General features: G+C 41.0%; 1 protein-coding gene and 2 pseudogenes across 12 annotated transcripts in view; all 3 read left to right on the plus strand.

Moving 5' to 3' along the window:
* The window catches only part of LSM14A (LSM14A mRNA processing body assembly factor), a 53,297-nt gene extending 38,942 nt beyond the window's left edge, over positions 1-14,355 (plus strand). For 2 of the 12 annotated variants that reach the window (XM_068993432.1, XM_068993436.1), the window contains exons 5-10: positions 591-767; positions 1,052-1,117; positions 4,667-4,849; positions 4,959-5,130; positions 6,242-6,473; positions 12,474-14,355. In XM_068993432.1, the coding sequence (XP_068849533.1) occupies positions 591-767; positions 1,052-1,117; positions 4,667-4,849; positions 4,959-5,130; positions 6,242-6,473; positions 12,474-12,497 (854 nt within the window). In that variant the 3' untranslated portion in view covers positions 12,498-14,355. Of the gene's footprint in view, positions 1-590; positions 768-1,051; positions 1,122-4,666; positions 4,850-4,958; positions 5,131-6,241; positions 6,474-10,443; positions 10,481-11,449; positions 11,507-12,473 lie in introns of all 12 variants that reach the window. The other 10 variants (XM_068993431.1, XM_068993433.1, XM_068993434.1 and 7 more) reach the window with 10 other exon arrangements.
* LOC138097294 (U6 spliceosomal RNA) lies at positions 2,543-2,639 on the plus strand (annotated as a pseudogene).
* Positions 14,356-24,101: 9,746 nt separating the features above from the next.
* On the plus strand, positions 24,102-25,171 carry LOC138097062 (T-box transcription factor T pseudogene; annotated as a pseudogene).
* Positions 25,172-26,761: the final 1,590 nt, after the last annotated feature.

Raw genomic sequence — 26,761 nt, forward strand, 5'->3', positions numbered from 1 at the left:
TGTGTAATTATCTGAAGGTTTTATTTGTTGCTGGTCTTTTACTATTAATTACCCAAGCCCCTGAGGTATTGAAGAACTTTGCTGTACTTTCTACTTCTTTACTTCCTTTATAACACTTATAGATATAAGTGTATCACTCTAGATACATCTTCAGAAAACACTAAAAATGTTAAAGCCTCTAAAAATAATGACTAAAGTGTCAATATAATCTTGTGATTGTGGTTGTTGGGGAAAGCCTACATCTGATCTGCCTAAATGCTCTTTGATAATATACATGGGGAATTTTGTTCCATCCGCAAAAGTTAAACCTTATTCTACTGAGTAGAAATACAGATTCAGTTTTCACAGTTTTTTGTTTGTTTGGGTGGGATTTATTCTTACTTTTTTTTCTTCTTTTTTTTACAGTAGTTAAGTGACCAGCCCACTAAAAGATAAACAGTTTTAAGCTCTGGTCTAATGAGTAGGTGGATCCAAAGTATGCAAAGGATTTGAATTGATGGAAATAAAGCTCTAGATGTTTTTTTAGGGTCTAGATTATTTTGAAACCCCCAAAGGTTAGGGTAGTTTCTTATCTTTTGGTTACGTTTTAGGTCGTTCAAGCCCTCAGTTAGACCCTTTGAGAAAAAGCCCAACCATGGAACAAGCAGTACAGACCGCCTCGGCTCACTTACCTGCTCCAGCACCTGTTGGGAGAAGGAGCCCTGTATCAACCAGGCCTTTACCATCTACCAGCCAAAAACCAATAGAGAATCAAGAGCACAGGCGAGGTAGAACTTTAGCTGTTTACTATTTCTTGATTGACCGGTCAGCATCTTCCATTCAACTTATTTTCATTAAAAAGATTTACTTTATGTGAAATAATCCTAGAAGGTTTAAACTGAACTTGAGAGAATGTTCATTCAGTCTTTCAAATTCTACAAAGTAGTGATGGTGGTGGGGTTATATGGATTTTTGGTTTTGTTCTGGGTTTGTTTGTTTTTCCATTTCTGACTTTCCAGAAGTTTTTGATTATGTGTCCCAAGTTGACTGTCACTTTCTGTATATTCTATAGCTGAAGTACATAAAGTCTCAAGACCAGAAAATGAGCAACTCAGAAATGATAGCAAGAGACAAATGGGTAAGTAGTTACTTGGATCTGAAAGTCTAATCCTATGCTTATCAGTTAAACATTTGAAATGTATGATGTGTAATTACTATTTTTAAAGAAGAACAACAAGGTTTGGTAGCTGTACAGGAGTAGCACAGGAGAGTTTCATTGTGTTATCTTGATTATGGTGCTGATGCTGTGGATCTGTGTATGTAGCCAAAGGTCATAAAACTGTGCCTAAAGACCTACCAGAAAATGAGTACACGCAAAACTGTTGAGATCTGACTGTGAGATCTTAGTGTAGTTAATTATATTGTGCCAGTGTCCTCGTTTTTCCCAGTTTTTAATAATGTACAATAGATAATCAAGATGTTACTGCTGGAGGGGAAGCTGGGTGATGGACACTCTGTACTACTTTTTTCATTTTTTAATCTAATTGTTTCAAAATATATTTTTTAAATCATCATTATATGTCTGGAATAAAACCTGCTTGTTGGTAAGCAGTTGTCTTTTAATCGTAAATATCTGCTAGTGAGATTGGTATATTTTTATTTTTATATTTTATATTTAATGGCTTTCTCTTTTGTACTGTCTTTTGTATTTTTTTATGTTTTTGTGTCATGTTAGCATTATAAAATTGCTTTCTTTGTTTTCTGTGTTTTTAAAAATGGAATCGAGAATTCACTGGTGGTCCATGGGTTAGCACTTGGTGCTTTCACTGCCATGGCCTAGATTCAGTCCCTCTTCTGGGAACTAAAATCCTATAAGCCACATGGTGCAGCCAAAAAGAAAAGAGAAAAGAATGGAATCATTGGAAACTGTGTTCAATATCCTGTGGTAAACCATAATGGAAAAGGATATGAAAAAGACTATATATATTTTATATATATATATCTGAATCACTAGCAGAAGTGAACATAGCATTGTAAATCAACTACTTCAATAAAATAAATTTTTTAAAAAATGAAATTATCTGTACCTTAAAAATTTGAGTTTTCTCATTAAAATTAAGTCCTCCTTTTTTTTTTTGAAGTAATTATTCAAGAAGTTTAACTTTCTTTCATAATTATTGACTTAATACTTGTATACATGATCTTTTTGGTAATCTGTAACATACCCCAAATCCATCTATTTTATTATTTTCATATTCATTAGCAGAGAATAAATTATGATTTAAAACTGTTCCAAGTTAAAAAAGAAAGGCAGTGTGTGATCAACTTAATTACATAATAGTTGGGAGATGATCTTCAAGTTTAGAAAGCTAGAAAACACTATTTCTTCTGTACATTTTCATATGTGTTTTTATTTATGCTGTGTGCCATAGAATTAACGGAAGTTAGGGTTTGGTTTTACTGTGTTTCACTTTTTTTTTTAATTTGCAAAAATGAAAGAACTCCTCTCTTCTCAAGATAAAATAATTGCTATGCTTCCATCATTCAAAAATCATGTAAAGTAGTGTTCACTTTGGGAACACGTATACTAATATTGGAACAATTAGCATGGCTTCTGCACAAGGATAACATGCATGATAAATCATGAAGATTTCATATTTTAATATAAAAGGAATGTGTGTCTATCTGAATCACTTTGCTATATACCAGAAACTAACAACATTGTGAATCAACTATACTTCAGTTACAAAAATAAATAGGGAGTTCCCTGGCAGTCCAATGGTTAGGACTCTGCACTCTGACCGCCACAGACGCAGGTTCAATCCCTGCTCAGGGAACTGGTCCCACAAGCTATGCAGCACAGCCAAATAAGCAAGCAAATAAATAAATCATGTCAAACAATAAATAAAAGTATCTTTCGCTGCCTTTCAAAATTTAAAACATAAATATCATGCTGTACTTGCTGGCTTGTGGCCAAGACATTTTCAGTAGTAAAGCTGAATATTTAAGCATCCTGCCTGTCCACATTTAAGTGTCTGGCTATACTGCTGAGGATATTTGTGGTTTGTTTTCTCAAACTTGGACAACTGCAAAGTTTTATTTAGAGACTAGTGAGCACAGAGATGTCTATTACTGTGTAGTCATTATGTGTTATACATTTCACATAATCATTGAATTCATCCTGCTTTTATAGTTTTCTGTTGAAAGTGAAAAAAAGTCACTCAGCCCTGTCCAACTCTTTGTGGCCCCGTGGACTGTAGCCCACCAGACTCCTCTGTCCTCGGTATTTTCCAGGCAAGAATACTGAAATGGGTAGTCATTCCCTTCTCCAGGGGATCTTCCCAACCCAGGGATCAAACCTAGGTTTTCTGCACTGTAGGCAGAGTCTTTACCTTCTAAGCCACCAGGGGAGCCCATATTTTTCTGTTAACTCGTCAAATACTATTCCATGTTTCTCTTATAATTTTGTTTTCTTAACTGTTCCTCTTATTTGGATTCTCAGGTTTTCACTGTAATTTATGCTACTTTGGTATTGCTTTACCATGCCTCATAAATCTTGTTATTGTATTAAATTGTAAAGAAAGGATAGATACAGGAAGACTTGAATAATATGGATCTATTTAGAGAGAGACCGTAAAGGTGAAGCAGGAAGTGGTTGGAGGGGTTGAGATCTGGTGCTTCTTGTCTTTTGAGGTCTCTTGCAGTTTGTGCTAATGTGCTCATTTATTTTTCTCCCTGTAAATCTTGGTTTCTATGATTTTTTTCCATAAAAGGCTTCCTAAATTTTGAGAACCCAGTATACATTTGACACTTCATAGGTATTAGGGATATAAGCAGAACAAAGTAATGTAGTGCAGGAATCTCCCAAATTGTTTGATTGTATACAGTATCAGCCCTAACTTAATTGGTGGGGAATCTACCTATAATGCGGGAGACACAGGTTCAATCACTGGGTTGGGAAGATCCTCCCAAGAAGGAAATGTCAACCCACTCCAGTATTCTTGCCTGGAGAACCCCATGGACAGAGGAGCCTGGCGGACTACAGTCCATGGGGTCACAGGAGCCGGACACGACTTAGCAACTAAACCACTACTACCATACTGTATCAGCAGCATGTTTGAATACAGACCCCATAGGAATAAATTTCATTAAGGACATTTATAAATTTCATATTTATAAATTTTATGTGCACTCTTTTCAGTCTCGGGAGGCTCCCTTGGTAGCTCAGCTGGTAAAGAATCCGCCAGCAGTGTAGGAGACCCCAGTTTGATTCCTGGGTCGGGAAAATCCCCTGGAGAAGGGATAGGCTTCCCACTCCAGTATTCTTGGGCTTCCCTGGTAGCTCAGCTGGTAAAGAATTCGCCTGCAGTGTGGGAGACCTGTGTTCGATCCTTGGGTTGGGAAGATCCCCTGGAGAAGGGAACGACTACCCGCTCCATTATTCTGGCCTGGAGAATTCCATGACGGTATAGTCTACAGTGTTGGCTGCGAGTGAGCGACTTTCACTTTCTTTCACTTTCTTCTCAGTCTACTACGTATTAATTATTTGTGAAACTTCATCTCTTTTTATATTAAAAAAATACAAATATAGTCAGGTATATAGAGACTTATAAGCATTTCTGTTGTTGACCATAAAGACCATAATAATAGCTTCTGCTTTAAACCAGCTTATTCTTTATTAATATAGTTCCAAGTGCTCCTTCAGCTCCAAGGAGAGGGCGTGGGGGTCATCGAGGTGGCAGAGGAAGATTTGGTATTCGACGAGATGGTCCAATGAAATTTGAGAAAGATTTTGACTTTGAAAGTGCAAATGCACAATTTAACAAGGAGGAAATTGACAGAGAGTTTCATAATAAACTTAAATTGAAAGGTGAGTTTTTATTTTTCTCCTCAGAGAATACTCTTTTCTGACCATGTGAATTATGGATATTTAGGCCAAATCTTGACTTATATGGTATGTACCTTTCTTTTTTTTTTAGAAGATAAACTTGAGAAGCAGGAGAAGCCTGTCAATGGTGAAGATAAAGGAGACTCAGGAGTTGATACCCAGAACAGTGAAGGAAATGCAGATGAAGAAGATCCACTTGGACCTAATTGCTATTATGACAAAACTAAATCCTTCTTTGATAATATTTCTTGTGATGATAATAGGTACAGTCTTTTAAGCTGCTCTTATGCAATTAGGAGGTTGAAGTGTGAAGTGATTCCTGATAAATTCACAAAGTGTAATGAATACTTAAAAGTCCCTAGGGACTTCCCTAATGGTCCAGTGGTTAAGGATCCATGTTTCCCAGTGGGCATGGATTTGATCCCTGGTTGGAGAACTAAGATCCCACTTGCTGTGTGGTGCAACCCCCCCAAAAAATCTAATGACTACAATTTTTTAATATTTTGATAAAAGAAGATAAATAATCCTAAAATTTTAAATGATATTACTTTTGGAAAAGAAGAAATAATCATCTATTTTTGTTTGAGGGTACATTCACATTTGAAAATTAGTAATTAAAATAGAAGCATTCGTCTAACATCTAAATACCTTTTACTTTACCCCTCTACAGTGTAGTTCAGTTGAAGTTTGCTGATGTAGTAAAACTCTGCTCTATTGCAGTAAATATGAAGCCAGAAAACTGGTTGATTAGAGGACTCAGCATAACAGAGTTGCAGTTTCTGCTGCCTGGCTCAGGCCTGCCTTCTGTTGCATTTTGGTGCCACCCAGTGGTGGTTGTCTGCTTCAGTTTAGACATGGATGGCGATGGTGCTGAATCTGATTGGGCTGTCGGCCAGCAGCAGTGATTCAGAAGCTTTAGGCATCAGGTCCAGAGGTTGGACCAGGAGCCTAGTAGGATCTTGGGAATCAACCCTTTATCCCCTCCCATCCTGAGGCAGGGTTTCCTTTCCCTTTCTTCCTTTGAGGCTGATTGGAGGGTAGAGTCAACTACCAATCCCATTTATTGAGGCTATCCAGTTTCTTTGTATCATCAGCTGCATTTGCAATAAACAGTACCAGTCAGACTTTCACATGAAGTATAACAGAATATAATAGGAACATATTGCCATGGACAGCTTGTGATGACTTAGATGAGGTACTTTTGTAGATTTTTTTGTTGTTGTTGTTTGTGATTTTTTTGATGCTTAGGAATTATTTAGCCTCAGTTTGGAAATTAAGTGCCTCATAGTCTTGCTGGCAAATGTTCTTTAAAAGTTGATACACTACAAAAAAAAAAAAACTTGATATACTAAAGATTATTTGTCCTCATAATAGAGAGCGGAGACCAACCTGGGCTGAAGAGAGAAGATTAAATGCAGAAACATTTGGAATCCCACTTCGTCCAAACCGTGGCCGTGGAGGGTACAGAGGCAGAGGGGGTCTTGGTTTCCGTGGTGGCCGAGGGCGTGGCAGTGGCCGAGGCAGTGCCTTCACCACTCCTCGAGGATTTCGTGGTGGATTCAGAGGAGGTCGTGGGGGCAGGGAGTTTGCAGATTTTGAGTATAGGGTAAGTGTTATTACTTGTTTTGGGGTTGGCTTGCAGTTGTATGAAACTCAAAATGTTTTAAATTTTTTATCTGTTGGGAGTGAGTATTTCTAGGACATCTGTGTAAATTCCGTTTGACTTTTCAGTGGAGGATATACTTGATTATGATATTTATATAATTTTAAGGAGCAGTAACTTCTTGGCTAATGGATCTAATTTTTTAAACTATTTTCTTTTACAATTGGAGGAAGTGAGAGAAATATATTTTTATCTTCTGTTATAGAACCATTGTTTCAGATTTCATGGACTGGTAAAATTTCTTCTAAAAAACGATTAGAGACTGACTTAATTTTTTCTCTTAAAAAAGTTTTGTCCTTGGAGGCACAGGGAATCACTAAAAGATATTACACAATACAAAAAAGGACCATATTATATCAGCTTTATTTCATGTTACAAAGTATGCTTTAATACCAAAAGAATCTAGGAAGAACATATTCCAGAATGGAAGGCAAACCTGTGCATTTAATATAGCTAATGTAGTATTTTGTGTGTACAAATGAGGAAATGGGTAAAGAAATATTAAATAACTTGCCCAAGGTTAGCTAATAAGTGATGATGCTGGATCTTGAACCTAGTACATTTGTTCCTCAGTCCATGATCTTAATTAGTTTTGTGGAAAACTCAACTACATTTTCCCTGGCTTTTTATTTTACCATGGTCTTAAAAATATCATATTGGCATATGGAAACTGCTGCTTGCAATTTCCAATTTACAATGTTAGTTTCTGGTGTATAGCAAAGTCATTCAGTTATACACACACACATATACAGTCTTTTTCATACTCTTTTCCATTATGGTTTATTATAGAACATTGAATATAGTTTCCTGTGCTATACAGTAGGACCTTGTATAAAAAATATGTATAATGTATTTAAAGGAGTCTTTAAGTCAATGTTACTATCCTAGTTATTGACTTTAGGGATAGTGGAAAGGAAAGTATATAATCAAAGAAAGGATCAAAATCCCATCATAAGTCTATTAGGAATTACAGAAAGCAGCTAGAAACCTAAAGATCCACTATCAGGAATTTCACTCTTCTATATTTAAAACTGGTCACTGTTGAGATCCCTCTTGAAGGATCATTAATTGTGGCCTTTGGATCTGTTCTGTTATTTTTAATGCCTTTGATACTGTGTCATCACAGCCAAGACTGCTGAAAATTAGCCTCAGATCATTAGGTCAGGATATCCAGCCATGGTAGACACAGCCTGATACATCTGCAGGACTTTTGACTTCCAAAATAGCCATTCCAACTTGGAGACTATCTTAGGAACCATGGAATGCTTCTTGCTTGCCACTGTTCCTCCTCTTGAGGGTGCCAGTGACCTTTTGCTTACCAAATTCAATAGCTTTTTCGCAAATATTTGCCCTTCATTACTCTGCAATATTTGACACTGATAACTACTCACCCAACCTGGAATCTTCTTCCTGGGTTTTTTTTTCTTCCATAAATACTTTTGATAGTTTTCTCATTATAAAAATTAATTATGTTCCTCACCACAGCCTATAAGGTACTTCATGATCTGCTTGCTTCTCCAGGTCAGAAGTCTAGTACTTTTTCTAGATCTTGTTGTTAGTGGGACTGCAAGCCGTTTCTGTCATCCATTCCCGCTACAGATACAGAGACCTTGTTCTTGTTTAATGCCAAGCTTATTCCTGTCTCACAACCTTTTTACCCATTCCTTCCGCCTGCAGTGTTCAGTTTGCTCTGTTGTGTTCATATTTGTACTCTTGTGTAGGCTTGATCTCCCTCTCTGTCTGTATTCCTCCCTCTCTCCTCTCCTGCAGAGATTTCCCCCTCCCCTCTCTGAGCTGATCTATTCATAGCTTCTAATCAGTTTTTCAACTTGGACCTTGGACCTTGACCTACATATTTCTGTGTTTACTTGCATTGTCCTGTGATCAGCTTAAACTTAACCTTCCTCAGAATGACCTCATCATCTTCTCACTTTCCCATATCAGTTTGGTATTCTTTTGGTCACCCTGGTGGTGGAGCATCCATGTCCACGTCACCATATTCATTCCTTTGAGATATTTCTGCCAATTACCATAGTAACCCACTGATTGCTCTTCAGACCTTCAGTCTGTCTTTACCTCACTTGAAGCATATCAGCTACCTGTTGAAGAACCTATAGCAGCTCCTTGTCGAAGACCACATTGAGTCAGCTTGGTTTGAGAAAAATGAAAGTGAAGTTGCTCAGTCGTGTCCGACTCTTTGCGACCCAGTGGACCGTAGCCCACCATGTTCCTCTGTCCATGGGATTTTCCAGGCAAGAGTACTGGAGTGTATTGCCATTTCCTTCTCCAGAGGATCTTTCTGACCCAGGGATCGAACCCAGGTCTCCTTCATTGTAAGCAAGGTGCTTTACCGTCTGAGCCACCAGGGAACTCCATGGTTTTAGAAAAAATGCATTTAAATCATACCGTGATCCTGATGAGAATTTTTGTTATCTTTGCCAGTATGGCATCGATTTAAGTTGTTAAACCTATCAGGCCCTCAGTTTTGACATTTGTGGGTAGAGAGTTGAACAGATTTATTTTAGATAGGCTTTTTAAAGACCATTAAAGTCTCAAGAGTTGGAAAACATCTGAGAGATGTGACCTCCTGGCGAACCCAAACGCCTCTTCTGTTGGTATCCCCTGTAGGGACTGGGAACTTACTACTGTTTGTCAGAGCATCCATTCCACCCCAAAGGTGCTCTTAATTATTAGAATTTCACAGACACATGGAATTTGAATGAAAATCTTTTTCCCTCTATCGTCAACCTATTAGTTTAATTCTATACACACAATATATACTCTTCTTCATGATGATTTTTCATATATTTGAAAAAAAACAGCTGTCATGTTATCTTTAAGACTGGACCATTACTTCCCTTTACCTGAACAGTAACAACTGTGTGCATGGTTTACTGATGCCAACCTTCTTTTTAAGGCCGAGTCTCACTATTCAGCTCTCTTGAGCTTTAGTTAAACTTCTGTCATATATATTGCAGAATTAGAATGCATTATAGGGGTTGTCTGCATCAGTCTTTTTTTTGGCTCTGCTGGGTCTTGGTTGCCGCACATGGGCCTTCTCCAGTTGGGGCAAGCAGGGGGCTGCTCACTAGTTGTGGTGCTATGCTGTGCAGGTTTCTCATCGCCGTGGTTTCTCCTGCTGCAGAACCCAGACTATAGAGCTCACAGACTTCAGTAGTTGCAGCTCACAGACTTAGTTGCCCGCAGCATGTGGGGTCTTCCCAGACAAGGACTGGACCCTTGTCCCCTGCATTGGCAGACATATTCTTAACCACTGGGCCACCAGGGAAGTCCTGCATTTGTCTTTATCCATACTAGGATATCCCTGACGGATAGTTCAACCTCTGCTTGGGTGTTTCAAGGAGTGAAACCTGAGTGGACCTTAGGCTGATGATTAGAAGGTTCTAACATGACATTCCACAGCTTTCTCTTTTTACCCTATGAGAGTCCCACTTGATATATCCAGCCCCATTTCTTATTACCCTTTAAACTATCTAACTCAAATAGGTTGAACCTTGATCATCTCTTAAACAATTGCTTGATTACAACTAAACTTCATTCATTGACCAAATATTTTGAATTTCTAGTATATGCCAAGCTCTGTGCTAGACATTGGTGGTAACAAAACACTTGGAGCCTTCTTGATATTATATTCCAGTGGAAAGACAGACATAGCTGAAAGTCAAGGGTTTCTTTTCAGGCTTGCCCAAGGTTTGCTGTCTCCCTAGAAATTTCTCTTCCCTCCACCTCTGATTTCTTTCTTTTCTGACCTCCTGTGGCATCTGCTTTCATCACCACACATTTTATGTATACCCATATTCCCTGTTTCAGGTGTTTTGTTTTGTTCTGCATCACCAGGTAGATGGGACCTCTTGGCATTAGTGAATATGTATTTTACTTTTCTTTCCGCCAGAACACCTATGCCAGCGTGGAGCCATAGTGAGCTTGAAGTAAGTACTTAGCGTGATTAGCGTGATTCCTTGATTAGGAATAAGTTACACCAGCTTTCAGTGAGGCTGAAGGTCCGTCAGTGTGGGTTCCCATTGATTGATTGTTCCAAAGTTAAATGATCCTTCTTCTGTCTACCACTAGATCCTAGACCTTCTCAGCAGCGTATTCATTCCAAATCATACCATCTGGCACCTTTAAAAGTGGAAATAGTGAGAGACCAGTATTACATAAAGGAGATTTATCTTCAAAGGATTAAACTTGTTCTGAAACGTCTAGTACTTTTCAGAGATGAAGTGCAATGACATTTGCAGCAGCCTTCATGTAATGGGTTAGCTTTTCTCTTTATGTTTCACTGACATAAACATCATAAGTAGGTCTGGTTGTTTAATGCAAACATGGGTAAAGATGGAATCATAGGTTTTTTGTTTTTTAAGGATTCCTCAGAAATATCAGTCAAACTAGAACCTCTCTCCCACCCTCCTCCCAGTAGATAGTTAGGAAGCCAGGAACCCAGAGGAGTTAACTTCCTTGATCTAAATGCAAGCTAAGCAAGCCAAAATTCACTCGTTGACTTCTGAGTTTTCCTTAAGGATAGTGTTAGAAACATAAACTTAGGGTGAGTTTGGTCCTGTAGTGCTTTTTCTTTTCTTTATTTTTTGGGAATGGAAGATGAAGCTGGGCATAATGAGAGAGTAGCCCACTATTATTTTATGTGCTGCTGCTAGGGAGGTTGAGCTGCCATGGTGGGTGAGATAGGTTGCCTTCCACTTGAATCTTATGTTCTTCACAGAGGGTCCAGAGACAAGTATCTGAAATGACTCAGCATAGTACTTTCTCTCTCCCTTGCCCCTTTTATTTTCTCCTTTCCTTCCTGCTATCTCTCTGTCTCCCCCTCCTTCTGCCTCCTCCCTCCCTCTTTTTTTTCTTCTCTTTCTTGCTTTCTTTGTTTTTTTTTTTTAACCTTTCAGAAGACCACAGCATTTCAACCCTAAAAGGTCTGGATTGATCATACAGCTTTCTGAAAGGTAAAAAAAAAAAAAAAAAATGGGGGCATGTGAAATTTGGCCTTGGTGGGGACAACAGGATCGTCTTCAGCAGCTTGCTTTCTGCATCAACTAATGCCATGCTGTTTGTATTCTAACTTAATAACATTGTACAAATGATTTTTGTATATGCAGATAAAGTTTTTCACAAAGTGTGTGTTTCTAACAGTCAGGGTAAGAATCGGCAGTAAAAATCAGGCACGTGGTAGCAGCTATTCCTGAGGAAAAGAGAAGCCCTTCACTTGGCTCTGTGTACAGGCCTTTGGTTTAGAATTAATCTCACTGGAAAACTAGAGGCTCCTTGAGATTTTTATTGCTTTCTTCTCCCTGGTTAGTTTTTTTTTTTTTTTCAATTCACAAACAGTGCTCTGGTTTTCATAACTTGATTTCCTATTTAAAATCATATTTAATATTTATTTTAATCATATTTAATATTTCATATTTCATGTTTTCATAAAAGTTGTCCTTTTAAAATGAACTTTTCAAATCATTGCTTTCTCCTGGCATGAAACTTTGAAGAGAAATGTTATTTTGCCACCTGATATTTTATTGCTTAGTAAAGATATCAGAGACTTAAGGATTTTATTAATCTTCTTCCAATATATGTTGTCAGTGGTATTTGATGAGTTTGATCACTATGTTCAAGGCTTAATTATTGAAATTATTAGGACAGCACCAAAGGTAGTAGGGCATACCTCTGTTTTAACTGGGGAGCCTTCTTGCCACTGCTTTAACCTCTATTAACTGGAAAATACAGTTACAATAATGAGCTACTGCTGAGTGTGTAAGGTATAAAAAGTGTTTCCTGGAAATCAGTGAAACAGATTTATATATGAAAGTTAAGAGGAGGGTGAATTTAAAGGTAATAAAAATATACTTAAGCAAATTAGAAATACTTATTAATAAACCCCAGTAGTTTGAAACAACTAATTTTTTTTTTCCTTTTTAGAAAGACAACAAAGTTGCTGCATAGTCTACAAACAAGTCTTTGGAAATAGATGGGTTCCTAGTTCTTCGTGGTCCTGAGAATTGGTCTCAGTCTTTGGAAGAATGAAGACGTGACTTTGCTGTATATTTGTCACCAGCACTGGGATTTTGTTTGTTTGTTTTTCTGCTTAATTTCAGATACAATGCAGTTACTTTTGGGGGCGGGGGGGAAGGCTCATCTTAAAAAATGAGCATTAATTATATTTGGAATAGCAGAAGGTTAAGTAATTTCTTATGTATAGTTAAACTAAAGCAGTACTCCAGTGAAACTTATAAGTATTTTTTCATCACTGAAATGATTTTTCTTATCACTAAATTGTATTTGGCAATTCCTGCAAGTTACCTGCAGATAGGGCCGTGATACTGTGTTTTGAGCCACAGAAGGGTGTGTGTGTGTGTGTATGTGTGTGTGTGTCTGTCTGTCTGTCTATATCTTTTCTTTCCTTTTTTCCTTTTTTCTTTCTTTCTTTTTTGGAAATCCTGTAATATCCTTTTTGAGATAGCTTATTTCGTCAATTAATTAGGGTGCTGGATGGTAGAGAATTTTGTCAGTCAACTATGTACACACAGTAAATACTGTTTCTTAGGCAAAGGTAACTTTTTTATATAGTTGTAAAATTCCATTATATTCCATTGCCAAAGAAACATTAAGAACTTTGTATAGCTGTATAAAAAGCAACTAATTTTTTAAAGAATAAACATTTTAAAGTCAGCAAACATACTGTGTCCTTGCAGAAGTTGATGTGTTGAGAAGAAGAACTGTGGGTGGGTCTTTTTTTCGTAGCTTTTCAGGCTTAAGATTGTTGATTTGACTTTTTTTTTTTAATGTTTGGAACATAAATGAAGATTTGATACATTCATTATCTAAAAAGGATAAATTACTCATGCTTGTTGTAAGAACTTTATTTTGTAGCAAATGGCATATCACAGGATTTATCCAAATAATAGATATTTTCAGTATACAAGTGTAAATAATCATAGATAAGAATGTATTAGCTGTATTTTCAAATAAGTATCCCCCCTTTTTTAAGACAATAAAACTAGGTAGTTAACCTGTTCTTCCTGATATGCCTGGAATTTTGTTGTGATACCTTGACTCATTCCATTATATTTCAAGAGGATTCAGTGTGAGAAATTATTTTGGCAACCTATGAAATACCATAACACTGGTCCTTAGGCCTGTGACCCACAGATGACTCAGTATAGAGTTCTCTGCTAATGATAAATTATTAGTGAATCTTTTTGCTATTTTAAGCTATAGTGGTGGGAGGGGGAAATCTGGCCACTTTCGTGTTTTTATGAAGGCCATGGAATAAAGGGATCCAAAGATTTAAACATTTTTATCTATTTTGATTTTTGTTAACTTTCTCCTTAAAATAATCAGTAGTGGTAAAGGTACAAAAAACTGCACTGTAGGAGAATTGAAATATTTAAAGGTGGTTGATATTTTTAATTTTAACTTTATATCTTTTGTATGGCTCTACAAGAAAATGTTTTGTAATTCAGTTTCAGTATTGAGGTCCAGTACTTGGCAGCCATAGTTCAGATGATATTGTTTAATACTGTTTGCTTGCATGTTAACGACAAAATCTTTTGGAGGACCCACAAATCATGATATTGAACACATTTCTGAGACATTCGGAACATCAAGTGCTATGACAATACCTGTGTAGACTGTTGGAGATATCCTGGGCTACTTTGAAGAAAAAAGAAAAACTGTAAATACCAATTCTACATGCTCTGAAAGTATGAATTCATGCATTTTTCCAAGCCCTCTGGGTCATTGACTAGGGCATTTGGTACCCCAATAACTGGCAGCATGACATACCTGCAGTGCACCTTACAATATTAAAGCAGATTTTTATTCTGAGACAGAATAAAATGATTCAATAAAAAATGTTCGTCAAAGTTCTTTCTCTTTAAACACTAATATTCTCCTTACAGTAGAAAGAAATACAGTACAAGGGCTCTTTAATACGTAAGGGTTTATATTCCTTAAAATTAGAAAAATTAATTTCTCTTTTCCTAGGATTTATATATTGTTGTAGGTGTTTAGGTAAAGCTAGAAACCCTTTCTCCCTGCTCCTAGCATGCAGCCAGCTTCTTAGTTACAATCCATGACATGAGGAGATTAAGCCAGCCAGATACAGGCCAAACTGGCAACCTCAGGCTAGAATGCATGCTCTACAGACAGGCAGGTGCAAAAGAGGGAAAAGGGGAGGGCTGATTCCTCCAAACTTGTCTTTGGAGAGACCATTTCTCCCTCCAAAAGCACAACTTGGTGTGAGGGCTAGCAAGAGAGGTCAGGAATGTTCATTCAGCTCACTGGCTCTTAAATCAGGGGTGATCTGACATTGGGGAGCATTTAGAAATGTGAAAGCAGATGTTCTGGTTATCACAATGATTTGAATGATTTGAGACACCACTGACATTTAAAGAGTAAGGGCCAGGATGGTAAATGTCCTGTGCTCTGCTGAACAGTGCCCCTTAATTATCCAGTCCAAAGTGCAGCAGTGTCCCTTCCATTTAGAGAAATACTAAAGTCCCTCTGCATGGAAAGGCGATGAGTGGGGAATCCCCCCGCCCCCAGGATTTAAAAAAAAAACAAACTTTACTAAAGAAGCTATATGGTATGTGAAAGGAAAAGAACCTTACTTCCAGGAATACTGTCGGCATGTTGGAAACTGATTATCGCATAGGAATTACCAATTCATCCTGTTCTCCATCAGTTGTTCATAAATCGCTTACCAGAATCAGCTGAGGAGCATTTTTTAAAGTACAAATTCCCATGCCCCACACTTAGCATGTCTGATTGTAAAGTTCTGCTGTGAAAACTGGCAACCTTAAATCCCACGGTACTTCTGATGAGCCAGGTTTAGAAAGCCAATTTTAAAACATCGCAGCTGGCTCATCTAGCCCCCTCCATGTTAGGGGCCTTGGTGAGGTTTCCACATAGAACTATTTTTTTTTTAATTTCTCTATTGTTCCAGATTCAGTATATCTAAATTGTGGCTCCATCCTGAAGAATGGGAAAGAACTAAGTGGTAGAGGGGGTGCATGTCTGCAGGACAGAATCTAGGGGGAAACAGAAAGATGGAGACTTGTTTCCTCCATTGTTCAGCTGCTTTGAGTACTGAGGCTCAGTTCCCAGCATGTAGGAAATGAGTGTGTGGTGGTGTTCCTGTGTGTCAGTTTTACATGGCTTTCGTCCCTGTCTCCATGGATTGTCCAACTGAAAGAAAAGCTGCTCTTTGCGCAAAACCCTGAGGTTGCAGCTCACATCTATCTAATTGTGTCTGGATTCAGTGTTGCGGGATCTCCCTGCCCTGTTAGTTCGGAGACTGTAAGCTGGTTTAAACCGTGACAGTGGAGAGAGTGTCACAGTATAAAGTAATGAATGTGAGTGAACTTTTAGAGGAGCTCAAATGTCACGAATTTGCTTAATTTACCTGTTTTGACTGCTTTTAGAAGATGACAGGTATTAATACAATGAGAATCCAACTTAGGGAAGTAAAGTAGCACCATTAATCTCTGAATCTGGGTGTGCCAATGGGGCTTTGCACAGAGCAGGCTGCCCTAGCTTCTCCCAGGATAGACACTGGGACAACTTGGCCTAGGAGCTAGTCAGGCAAGAGACCCAAAGGAGAGTGTACCTCTGAGTGGCAGTCTCGGAGACCAGCAGCCACCAGTCGGTCAGCTCCTGTGTACACTGGGAAGCTACAGATGGAGGACCCAGGCCCTGCTCTTGGGGCTTCCCAGCCTCCTGAGGAGGAGTGATGCAAAGGTTTGTATCCTGTTTTTCAGGGCCAGGGTTGGTAAAAGCAAGTTTGTGGGTTTTGAGACATTCATAAATCTGACCCCAAGAGCATGTAGTGAGACTATGAATCTAATGTGGTTTCTGTTCTCCATGATGGTGCTGAGCTATGAGCCAGTGATATGGGTGTTCTTTAAATTCCAGCTTGGTTCATATTTAACACATTTGGCTGACTGATGAAAATGTTTTCAGGTTTAGCTCGTAAACATATAAAAATCAACCTGAACACACTGGTGTGCGTATTGTGGTTTGTAAAGAAAGCAGCCCTGTGATGCCAAAGCACATTTCAGTTCAATAATAAGGCTTTCTTAGAGTGACTCATAGTCTAGGCACACAGAAACAACTGAGAGCGGCCAGCAAGGAGCTCATGACCCAGAAAGTCTTGCATTCGCCTCCAGACTTGAAGAGCAGTTTGGGAGTGGAAGGGCAGAGGAGAGAATTCCAGCTTGAGGAAGTGGGAGAAGCCGAGGCCCAGGCGAGATTGAAATGAAGTCCAATGAATGATTTACAGTCACTGCAGGACAGAGGACAGGAACATGTTTACTGGATGTCGAGTGCGCTTCTGTAATCCTGGTTCTCATTTAATCCTGATAATCCTCTGGAGCTAGCCCTACACAGGATTGTTGATGAGAATGCAAATCCCTGCATTGCAGTCCAGGATTTTGCTTGTGCTGAAATTGTTTTGAAAAAAAATTTTAATAGGTTAGTTGAGTGGCAGTTATCCCTTACTTCATTCCCCAGTGTTTAAGTTAATAGCATTTCTTTGTCCCCAAATGGTATTGGAGCTTTGCAGATTGCGGTCTACAAAGGAATGAGGTGTTTCATTTTTGTAAAAGTAATACATTGTAAAAAGGATGTGGGGCGTATGGAAGATGGTTTATAAAAAGATAAAAGAAGAAAGAAAATCTACATTTCCACCATTCAGTGCTGACCATTGATAACACTATTTGGCTATATATTCCAGGTGGCATTGTTCTAAACAGGCATGTACTTCTCAGCAAAAATAGATTCATAGTATACATACTATTGTGATACTTGTTTTTTTTAACGTAGTGTATTAAGTAGCACTGCTTTGTTTTAAAGTATGGTATGTACACAGACAAGTACACATGTCATAATTACCTATGTAAACACTACCCAGAAGCACATTACAACTCCCTTCCAGTAGCTCCCACCCCCTCAAGGGTAACCACTAACCTAAATTTTAACAACATAGATTGCTTTTGCTTGTGCCTGTTATTTATAAAAATGGAATTATACAGTATATACTCTTGTCCTTAGCTCAACATTGTATTTGTGACATTCATCCAGGTTGTGTTTGGCTGTGCACTCTTCATTTTTGTTGCAATATAATATTCCATTGTGTTACAGAACAATGGTTTTATCCATTCTACTGTTGATACCATATTTGGGTCATTTCTAGCTTTTGGATGTTAAAATAATGCTGGCAGTGTTTTTTTCCTCCTCAAGAGAAGCAGAAGTTGGAGTGGGTGAGAGGAACACTGACTTACACTGCTTAAGGACTTGGACTGCTGTGAAGGATAGTAGTGCCCAGCTATGGTGCCGCTCCACAAGTGCCCTCCTGTTTGTAACTTAAGAATAAAGTACCAGAAACCCTGGTGTGCTGCAGTTGTAGACATAGGTGTGTCCATTAGAGCAGATGCAGGGTTACTCCTCCTCTACCGGCCTAGCCTTTGTTCCCCAAGGACACTGCTCTACCCACCACCCTTCCCAGTGGCAGCACCAGAGTATTCCTTGCCTTGCAAACCAATGTTCAGGACGTGGGCTCCATGTCCTTCCTCCCTCCCTTCCTGGCAAAACCCCTACTTACTCTGTTGAGGTTTATGTGATCCTCTCACTCTCCTGGTTACCTGATAACTACCGTCTTAAAAAAAAAAAATTATTCCTGTCTTTTCCTCTACACTTGCATCTTTCCAAGTGAATTCATCTGTGTGGTTTACCCATCTATGTTGGGAGTCCCCAGGATCATCCTACTCAAGGACTGTCATTCTTAGGGCAAAATTAAAAAGGTGCAACACAAAATTAAGAAAAGGAAAAGTTATGTGGGCAAAGTCTAGAGCAAACCAGGCTCAGGCTTTCAGAGGGTGTCACAAAGGATGTATCAATACTTGATTCCCCAAGCAACAAATTGTTCCAACCTGGATGGAATGTTTTTTTATCAAGGAAACCCCCTCAGCAACTGAGGGCCCAGGGTTTTGACTGGGGTCTGGTTATGTAGGCACCTTCCGTGTGGCACATGCTAAAATCCAAGACTCGAAAGCATAAGTAAACCACCTTGATTGTGCAAACAGTTTAGGCATCTTGAGCCACTCTTATCTTAAGTGTTGGGAACGATGGAAACCCTCCTCAAATCCTAAGTTTCCAAGTGTCAGCCAGGGCCGAACTTATAAGCCATCTTTATAAAGGAAAGTAGTCAGCCTTGCTGTGTTAATTCTTGTGGAGCCACCCCACACCCTAGTTCCTGTTCCTTATCCCATGACCTTTTCTTCTCATCTCCTCCCATCGAAACCTGTACACACCTGGACCTTGTCCATCAGCCTCAACTGCATCAATCTCTGAATCATGGATTTAGACACCTCACACTTGGCTCTTCCAACTGACTTGCTTAAGAAATAATAATTACACACAGAGTGATCTAACCACTCGTTTGCTCAGTAACTGCTTTCAGCTTGATTGGTGCAGACCTCCAGGTCCGGAATCTTTCTACCTTGCTTCCATCTTTCGCTTTCCCGTCTCCCATTTCCAACTAGCCTAGACTCCTTGAACCATCATTCTCTTAAAAACCTTAAACCCTTGTGCTCTTCTGAACTTTCTGTGTTCTTGCCTAGAGAAACTTCAACCCCTAAAACAGCCACCAGCCCACATGGTCAGTATTCACTGAGAGGGTTGTGTCCTGTGGAAGAGAATCGCAGGTGAATGTGTTAGTACCACTATAAACCTGACTGCTCTCTCCTGGGCCCTCAACACGGCCAGTAAAACATACTGCTACTCTGCAGTCACCTCTCTAGTCAGCAAATGGCCCTGTTATGCATTTCGAAAAACTAGAAGACACTGGAAGGAAACTGCCTCAGGCACTTAAACCATACTATATGCTAAGCTCATGTGCACCCAGCCTTATCCTGGTTGTCCTGTAAAAACAGAAAAGACCACGGATCAATAAACTGCTCATGTTCTGTCTCCCTAACTCCCACCATTCCCATTCCCAGACTTAACATTATTGAGTTACCTCTCTGCCTGTATTCAACTTCTTCCTTAAGGATCCTTCCCATTCACATTTAATAATTATGCCAGCATATTCTATGGCATAAGTAAGTGAAGTCGCTCAGTCGTGTCCGACTCTTTGTGACCCCATGGACTGTAGCCTACCAGGCTCCTCTGTCCATGGGATTTTCCAGGCAATAGTACTGGAGTGGACTGCCATTTCCTTCTCCAGCAGATCTTCCCGACCCAGGGATCGAACCTGGGTCTCCCGCATTGTAGACAGAGCATTGTACACCGTCTGAGCCACCAGGGAAGTCCTATTCTATATATAGGCATAATGGAGATATGGGCTCAGATCGACACCCCAGTAAAGCAAATATTACAATAAAGTGAAACAGACAAATATTTTTTTCTTTCCTAGTATATATAAAGTTAGATTTACACTGTACTTTTGTCTATGAAATGTGCGGTAATAGCATTGTGCCTAAAAAACAATGTACATTACCTTTATTTTTAAAATAGTTGGAAAAATGGCCCTGATAGATTCTCTAGGTGCAGGATTGCCACAGAACTTTCAATTTGTAGAAAAGGCAATATCTGCAAAACAATAAAACAAAGTATACATATAGTAACTATGTAGCATTTATGTTACAAGCTTCTTTGTTAAGAAAATTATCCTTGAATCCTACATCCTACCAGTTCCTACTTAGAGTGCTTAACTGTCTGACACCTCATCTCCCTTTCACTTCTTAACCCACCTTGTTCCACTCCGGTGCACCACTAAAACAGTTCTTGGTAAGGCCACTAATGATCTCCAGTGAGCCTTTCGAGGTTTTCCTCTCTTACTTGCTTTGCAGAACCATTGCATACCGTCCACCTCTTTCTTCTGAAAATACTCTTGTCTTCCTGGCTGCCATACTCACCGGGTTTTCTTTCCACCCCTCTAGCTGCTGCTCCTCATTCTGCCTAATTCTGATTCTACAGTCACCCCATTCTGAAATAGTAGTGCTCCTCAGGGTTAGACTTTAGCTTTTTTTCTATTCTCCCTGCCACTCCCTGTCTTCCCCCCAACACATACACATACTACCACAAATTATTCAGTGGACTTTCCCGCATTTGGGGAAATCACAGGAGTAGCACATCCGGAAAAGCCTCACCCTGGGAAAACCATCTTTGTGATCCTGCTAGCTAAGGTCACTTGTTTTTTGGCTGGAGGGTTGGGGGAGCGCTTATCTATATGGAGTTATTCTCATATTCACTTATTTAGCACAGATCTTTTCTAAGTCTGGATCTGACCCCTCCCCCCCCTTTTTTTTTTTGGTTGGCTGCACCACTTGCAGAATCTTAGTTCCCCAACCAAGGATTGAACCCAGGGTCACCACAGTGAAAGTGCTGAGTCCTAACCACTGGACCACCAGGGACATCCCTGAGTCTCACTTTCTGATTTTGTTATTAAAGGTTTTATAGTAGCCTCTTGTGGAGAAGGCAGTGGCACCCCACTCCAGTACTCTTGCCTGGAAAATCCCGTGGACGGAGGAGCCTAGAAGAAGGCTGCAGTCCATGGGGTCACTGAGGGTCGGATACGACTGAGCGACTTCCCTTTCACTTTTCACTTTCATGCATTGGAGAAGGAAATGGCAACCCACTCCAGTGTTCTTGCCTGGAGAATCCCAGGGACGGGGGAGCCTGGTGGGCTGCTGTCTATGGGGTCGCACAGAGTTGGACACGACTGAAGTGACTTAGCAGTAGTAGTAGCCTCTCGAATATAATGTTCCCCAAACTAAAGCGATGGATTTTGTTCTTTTTTTCCTTTTTGGCTGGCCACTCAGCTTTTGGGGTAGTAGTTCCCTGAGCCTTCAGCATTGACACCACTGAGTCTTGACCACTGGACCACAGGAATTTCCCATTCCCTCTACTTTTCTTCCAGAGTTCTTGGTCTAGTAGGTAGCAATACCGTCCGCTAACCCCACTGTGCTGCGAATGTGAAAGTCACCTTCGACACTCCATTTCCTTCAGTTTCACACCAGCTTCCCACCTGTTAGCAAGTTCTATCAATTATACTTCTTAAATACATCTAATGTCTCTTATTTTTTAAATGTTTTATGTTGATAAGAGATATGTGTAGACATGTGTTTTAATTTAAATGCCTCAGAGGGCTTATAATGAAAGCCCTCAGTCATACTGTCATCCCTTCCCACCTAGTCTTTTGGCTTGTTTTACTGGTTTTCTGTGGAAAACAGAAAGCTATTCAACAAATCTTTACCAAGCCTTTATATGCAAGAGGTACAGTTCATTGGCAGGGTAAGCAACAGTGAACAAAATAAAATCAGCCCTTCTTGGAGCTTGTGTTCTGGGAGGAGACAGACAAATAATTAAATTTGTAGTCTGTTAACAAGATGCTTAAGGGAAAATTTTCTGGTGGTCTAGTGGTTAGGACTCAGCATGCTTTCACTTCAGGGGCCCAGCTTCAATCCTTGGCCAATGACCAGAATCCTGAAAACCACATGGCATGACCAAAAAGATGCTGAAATCTATGGAGAAAAAAACCATGAAGGGAGGACAACATAGGGTGTATAGTGTGAGGGGGGATTGCTGCTTCAATTTAAAATAGGTTAGGGAACCTGACATTTGATAAATGACTCAAGAAGCTGATTGGATGTTCAAGCAGAGGAGATGTTAGCTACAAAGACCCTGAAGCAGGAGTGAACCTATTATGGCTGGAGTAGAGTGAGGGAAGGGCTTCCCTGGTAGCTCAGCTGGTAAAGAATCCTCCTGTATTGCAGGAGATCCCGGTTCAATTCCTGGGTCGGGAAGATCCCCTGGAGAAGGGATAGGTTACCCACTCCAGTATTCATGGGCTTCCCTGGTGACTCAGATGGTAAAGAATCCTCCTGCAATGCAGGAGGCCTAGGTTTGATCCCTGGGTTGGGAAGATCCCCTGGAGGAGGGCATGGCAACCCACTCCAGTATTCTTGCCTGGAGAATCCCCATGGACAGAGGAGCCTGGCGGGCTACAGTCCATGGGGTGGAAAAGAGTTGGACAGGATTGAGTGACTACACACATCGCAGCACAGAGTAAGGGAGGAGAAGCTTTTGGGTTATGAGGTTAGAGTCAGTGGAGTCTTGATAGGGAAGGAATAATGGAGTCCACTCTAATCATTGACGTTTGTTCCCAGATGGGAAGCAATTGTAGGGTTTTGAATAGAAAGAAGAGTGACAGTCTGACTTACATTTAGAAAGAATTGGGAAATTCCCTGGAGGTCCAATGGTTAGGAGTCAGCACTTTCGGTGCTGGGGGCCTGGGTTCCTTGGGCAACTAAGATCCCACAAGCCATGTGTTGTGGCCAAAAAAATAAAAAGCACTTCTACTACAATGGTCAGTGAATCTCGTCCATGTGTATGTCTTTGGATTTTAAATAAATAAATTAAAAAAAAAATAAAAACATCTGACTGCTATGTTGAGAATAAATTAGTAGGAAGGCCAGTTAGGAAACCAGCACAGTAACCCAGAGTGGTTCTCCCTGCCCTCTGACAGTTGGAACATGTGGCCTAGATTTCCAGTGGCAGAGATCTGTAGTTTGGGGACCTGTTTGGTCTCCTCAATGGACTGTTCCTCTGGCGGAGGCTTCACAATATTGCTTCTATCTTTTTTTTTATATTATGGATTTTTTTTGTTATGGTTTTGTTATGGTTTTTTATGTGGCATCTTAGCTCCCCAACCAGGGATCAAACCCACACCCCCTGCATTGGAAGGTGAAGTCTTAACCCATGGACCACCAGGAAAGCCCCCGGCTGAGGCTTTAATGTATGCATTCAAACAGTTCAAAAATAACTTAAACAGAGTTCCAATTGCATCTGCTTCCTTTTTCTCAGTGTCACCCAGATCTTCAAGTTGCCCTCTTCACTTGCAACCAGGTTGTTTCCAAGTTTTGCTAGTCCAAACAGTGTTGGAATGAGTCATTTAACAAATAGGTGAATGTATCTGTAAGATTAATAACTGAGCTTCTGGATAATGGGAAACATGACTTCATAATTCTAATATTCCCGTGTTCTTTTCGATAGAAATTATAGCAATTTACATTCAGCTGGTTTTTCAGGATGTGTATTACCTTATATGGGCTTCCCTTGTGGCTCAGCTGGTAAAGAATCTGCCTGCAATGTGGGAGACTTGGGTTCAATCCCTGGGTTGGGAAGATTCCCTGGAGAAGGGAAAGGCTACCCACTCCTGTATTCTGGCCTGGAGAATTCCATGGACTGTACAGTTCATGGGGTTGCAAAAAGTTGGACACGACTGAGTCACTTTCACTTTCACTTTGACCACATGGACCTTTGTTCCTTTGTCGGCAGTTCAAGTGAAATAACCTTCTTCCCCACCCCATCCCTTGCCACCGCCCCTTCTCCTCCCCAGATCTCTCTCCACGCCATCCACCCGGGTCTGGGACCCGGGAGGCCCCTCTTGTTGAAAGAGCGGCCGCCTACTGAGGTGAAGGTGGCTCTCCTCTCGAGGAGCCAAGTCAGGGCTTGGGGGGCGGTGGGGAGGGGGCAGGTAAGAGGATGAGCTCCCCCACACTGAGAGCGGGGAAGAGCCTGCAGTACCCCGCGGACCGTCTGCTGAGCTGTAGAGAGCGAGTAGCAGGCAGGCAGCGAGAAGGCGGCCCCAGGGAGCACGAGCTGCGCCCGGGCCTAGAGGAGAGCTAGCTGGGGCTGCGCTTCAAGGACCTCACCAACGAGATGACGGTGACCACGAGCGGCAGGAGGGTGTTCCCGGTACTGAAGGTGAACGTGTCCCGCCTGGACCCCAATGCCGTGTACTCCTTCCTGCTGGACTCCAACCGCGTGAAGTACCTGAACCAAGAGTGGGCACCGGGGGCAAGCCTGAGCCGCAGACGTCCAGCTGAGTCTACATCCACCCTGACTTGCCCAACTTCGGAGCACACCGGTTGAAGGTGCCTGTCTCCTTCAGCAAAGTCAAGCTCACCAACAAGCTCAATGGAGGGGACTAGACCGTGCTAAACACCTCTTCCCAGGAGACCCAGTTCATGGCAGTGAGCACTTACCAAAATGAGGAGCTAGCAGCTCTTAAAATTTAATACAGTCCATTTGCAAATGCTTTCCTTGATGCAAAGGAAAGAAGCGATCACAAAGATACAATGGAAAAACCTGGAGCCAGCAGCCATCTGAATGCTGGCTGATTCCTGGAACCAGCACCCTGTGTCACCTGCCGCCCCCACCCTCAGTTCAGCGCCCTCCTCTCACAGGCTTCCACGCACGGCTGTGAAAGGTACCTGGCCCTGAGGAACCACCATCCAGGAGACCCCTACACCAGCCCTTAGGCAGCAGAACAATTCTCAAACCCTTTCTGACAATTCATCTGCATGTCCATGCTCCAACCCATGACAACTGTCCAGCCTTGGAATGCCTGCCCACACCAGCATGCTCCCCATGGGCCCCAATGCTGGTCCTCCTATGGGCTCCAGCCAGTACGCCAGCCTGTGGTCTGTGAACAATGGCATGGTCACCCTGGGCGCCCAGGTGGCAGGAGTGCCCAGTGGTCCCGGCACCCTCCTCCTCGGGGTCCCCACGAAGGGGCTGCCACAGCCAAAGACATTGCCGACAGCCGGTAGGATCCCCCAGCCCGCCTCCTGGCCTTGTAGATGCCCGTGTTGCCTCCGTCGATGTGAACCAGAGCCTGTGTCTTAAAGGATGCAATGACTCTGCTGTGGCAGCAAGTGTTCATTTGGTTGGCAGTCTCACGGGGTGAGGGAAGGAAACGAGGCCTGTTAACCCTCCCTTTAAGTAAGAGGAAGCTACATCTTCTGCTATTTACCTTACTTCATCCTCAGTGGCTGCAGTGCTGTCCTGGGTCCTTTACGTGCTGAGGTGAATTCCGGTGTGAAAGCGATGCAGGTGGCCTCACTCACCAGGATTCACAGTAGCAGGGACCTGCTAGCATCCAGAAACTCTGTTTTGCTTACAACACATAGATGACTCTGGCTTATCAAAATTTGTAAACTCCCCCGGTCATACTCCAATGAGATAAGAAAAACACACTTTTAATTCTCTTCCCTGTGGCTTTCGAGTAGTTTTCAGATTCCTTTTGTGGCAGGGATCATAGTTGGAGTTCAGCTGTGAGAGAATTAAATCATAGTTGGGGACAGCAGATCGTAGTTGAAATGACAGTGTCCAGCCCTGTCCACTAGAATGTGTTTAATTTGACCATATGTAGCTAATCTTTTGTATTGTTAAACCTATGATTGTTCGTATTTTTCTTTTGACAAACTAGCCAATCAGGAGAAAGCATCTTCTGTAAAATAAAACCAATGCAAAAAAAAAAAAGGTTAAATGGATTATCCTTTTTTTCTGAATTTCCATCAGTTTCTTAGGATCATCTATATTATATTATTTTAAAATTGTGCTTAGTTTTATTTTTGGCTGTGCCAGGTCCTGCTTCCTGTGCAGGCTTTTCTCTAGTTTCGGAGAGCAGGGGCTGGTCTTCATGGCGGTGCACGGGCTTCTCTTGTGGCAGGGCACAGGCTGCAGGCTGCACAGGCTTCAGTACTTGCAACGTGTAGGCTCGGTAGTGGAGACTTCCCAGTGGCTCAGTAGTTGTGGTGCGTGGACTAAGTTGCTCCGTGGCATGTGGGATCTTCCTGGATCAGGAATCACCCATGTCTTCTGCCTTGGCAGGCTGATTCTTTACCACTGAGCCACCAGGGAAGCCCAGACCATCTACATTTTAATTTGCTTCATGACGGGACCCTTCCTTTTTCAACTTTTAGATTGTTTTTCCTTTACCTTTTTCACATTTAATATATACAGAAGGATATGTGACCCACAATGTGAACAAATGAACCTGTCACTTAACCCCCAAATTAGAGCATTATCAACAACCTGCGTGTATGTATTACCACTCCCCTACTCCATTTCTCTCTCTGTGTACCTCTGTGTATGTGTTAGTCATTCACTCTAGTCTGAGTCTTTGCAACTCATGGATTGTAGCCTGCCAAACTCCTCTGTCCATGGAATTCTCCAGGCAAGAATACTGGAGTGGGCTGCCAATCCCTTCTCCAGGAGATCTTCCCCACCCAGGGATGGAACCTGGTCCCTACACTGAAGGCAGATTCTTTACCATCTGAAGCACCAGGAAAGCTCTTCCATTCACTTCTGCCTCATCCAAAAAGAAATCACTATCCTGAAATTTGTATTTTATCGTA

The sequence above is a fragment of the Capricornis sumatraensis genome, chromosome 20, assembly GCF_032405125.1.
Source record: "Capricornis sumatraensis isolate serow.1 chromosome 20, serow.2, whole genome shotgun sequence".
Classification (NCBI taxonomy): domain Eukaryota; kingdom Metazoa; phylum Chordata; class Mammalia; order Artiodactyla; family Bovidae; genus Capricornis; species Capricornis sumatraensis.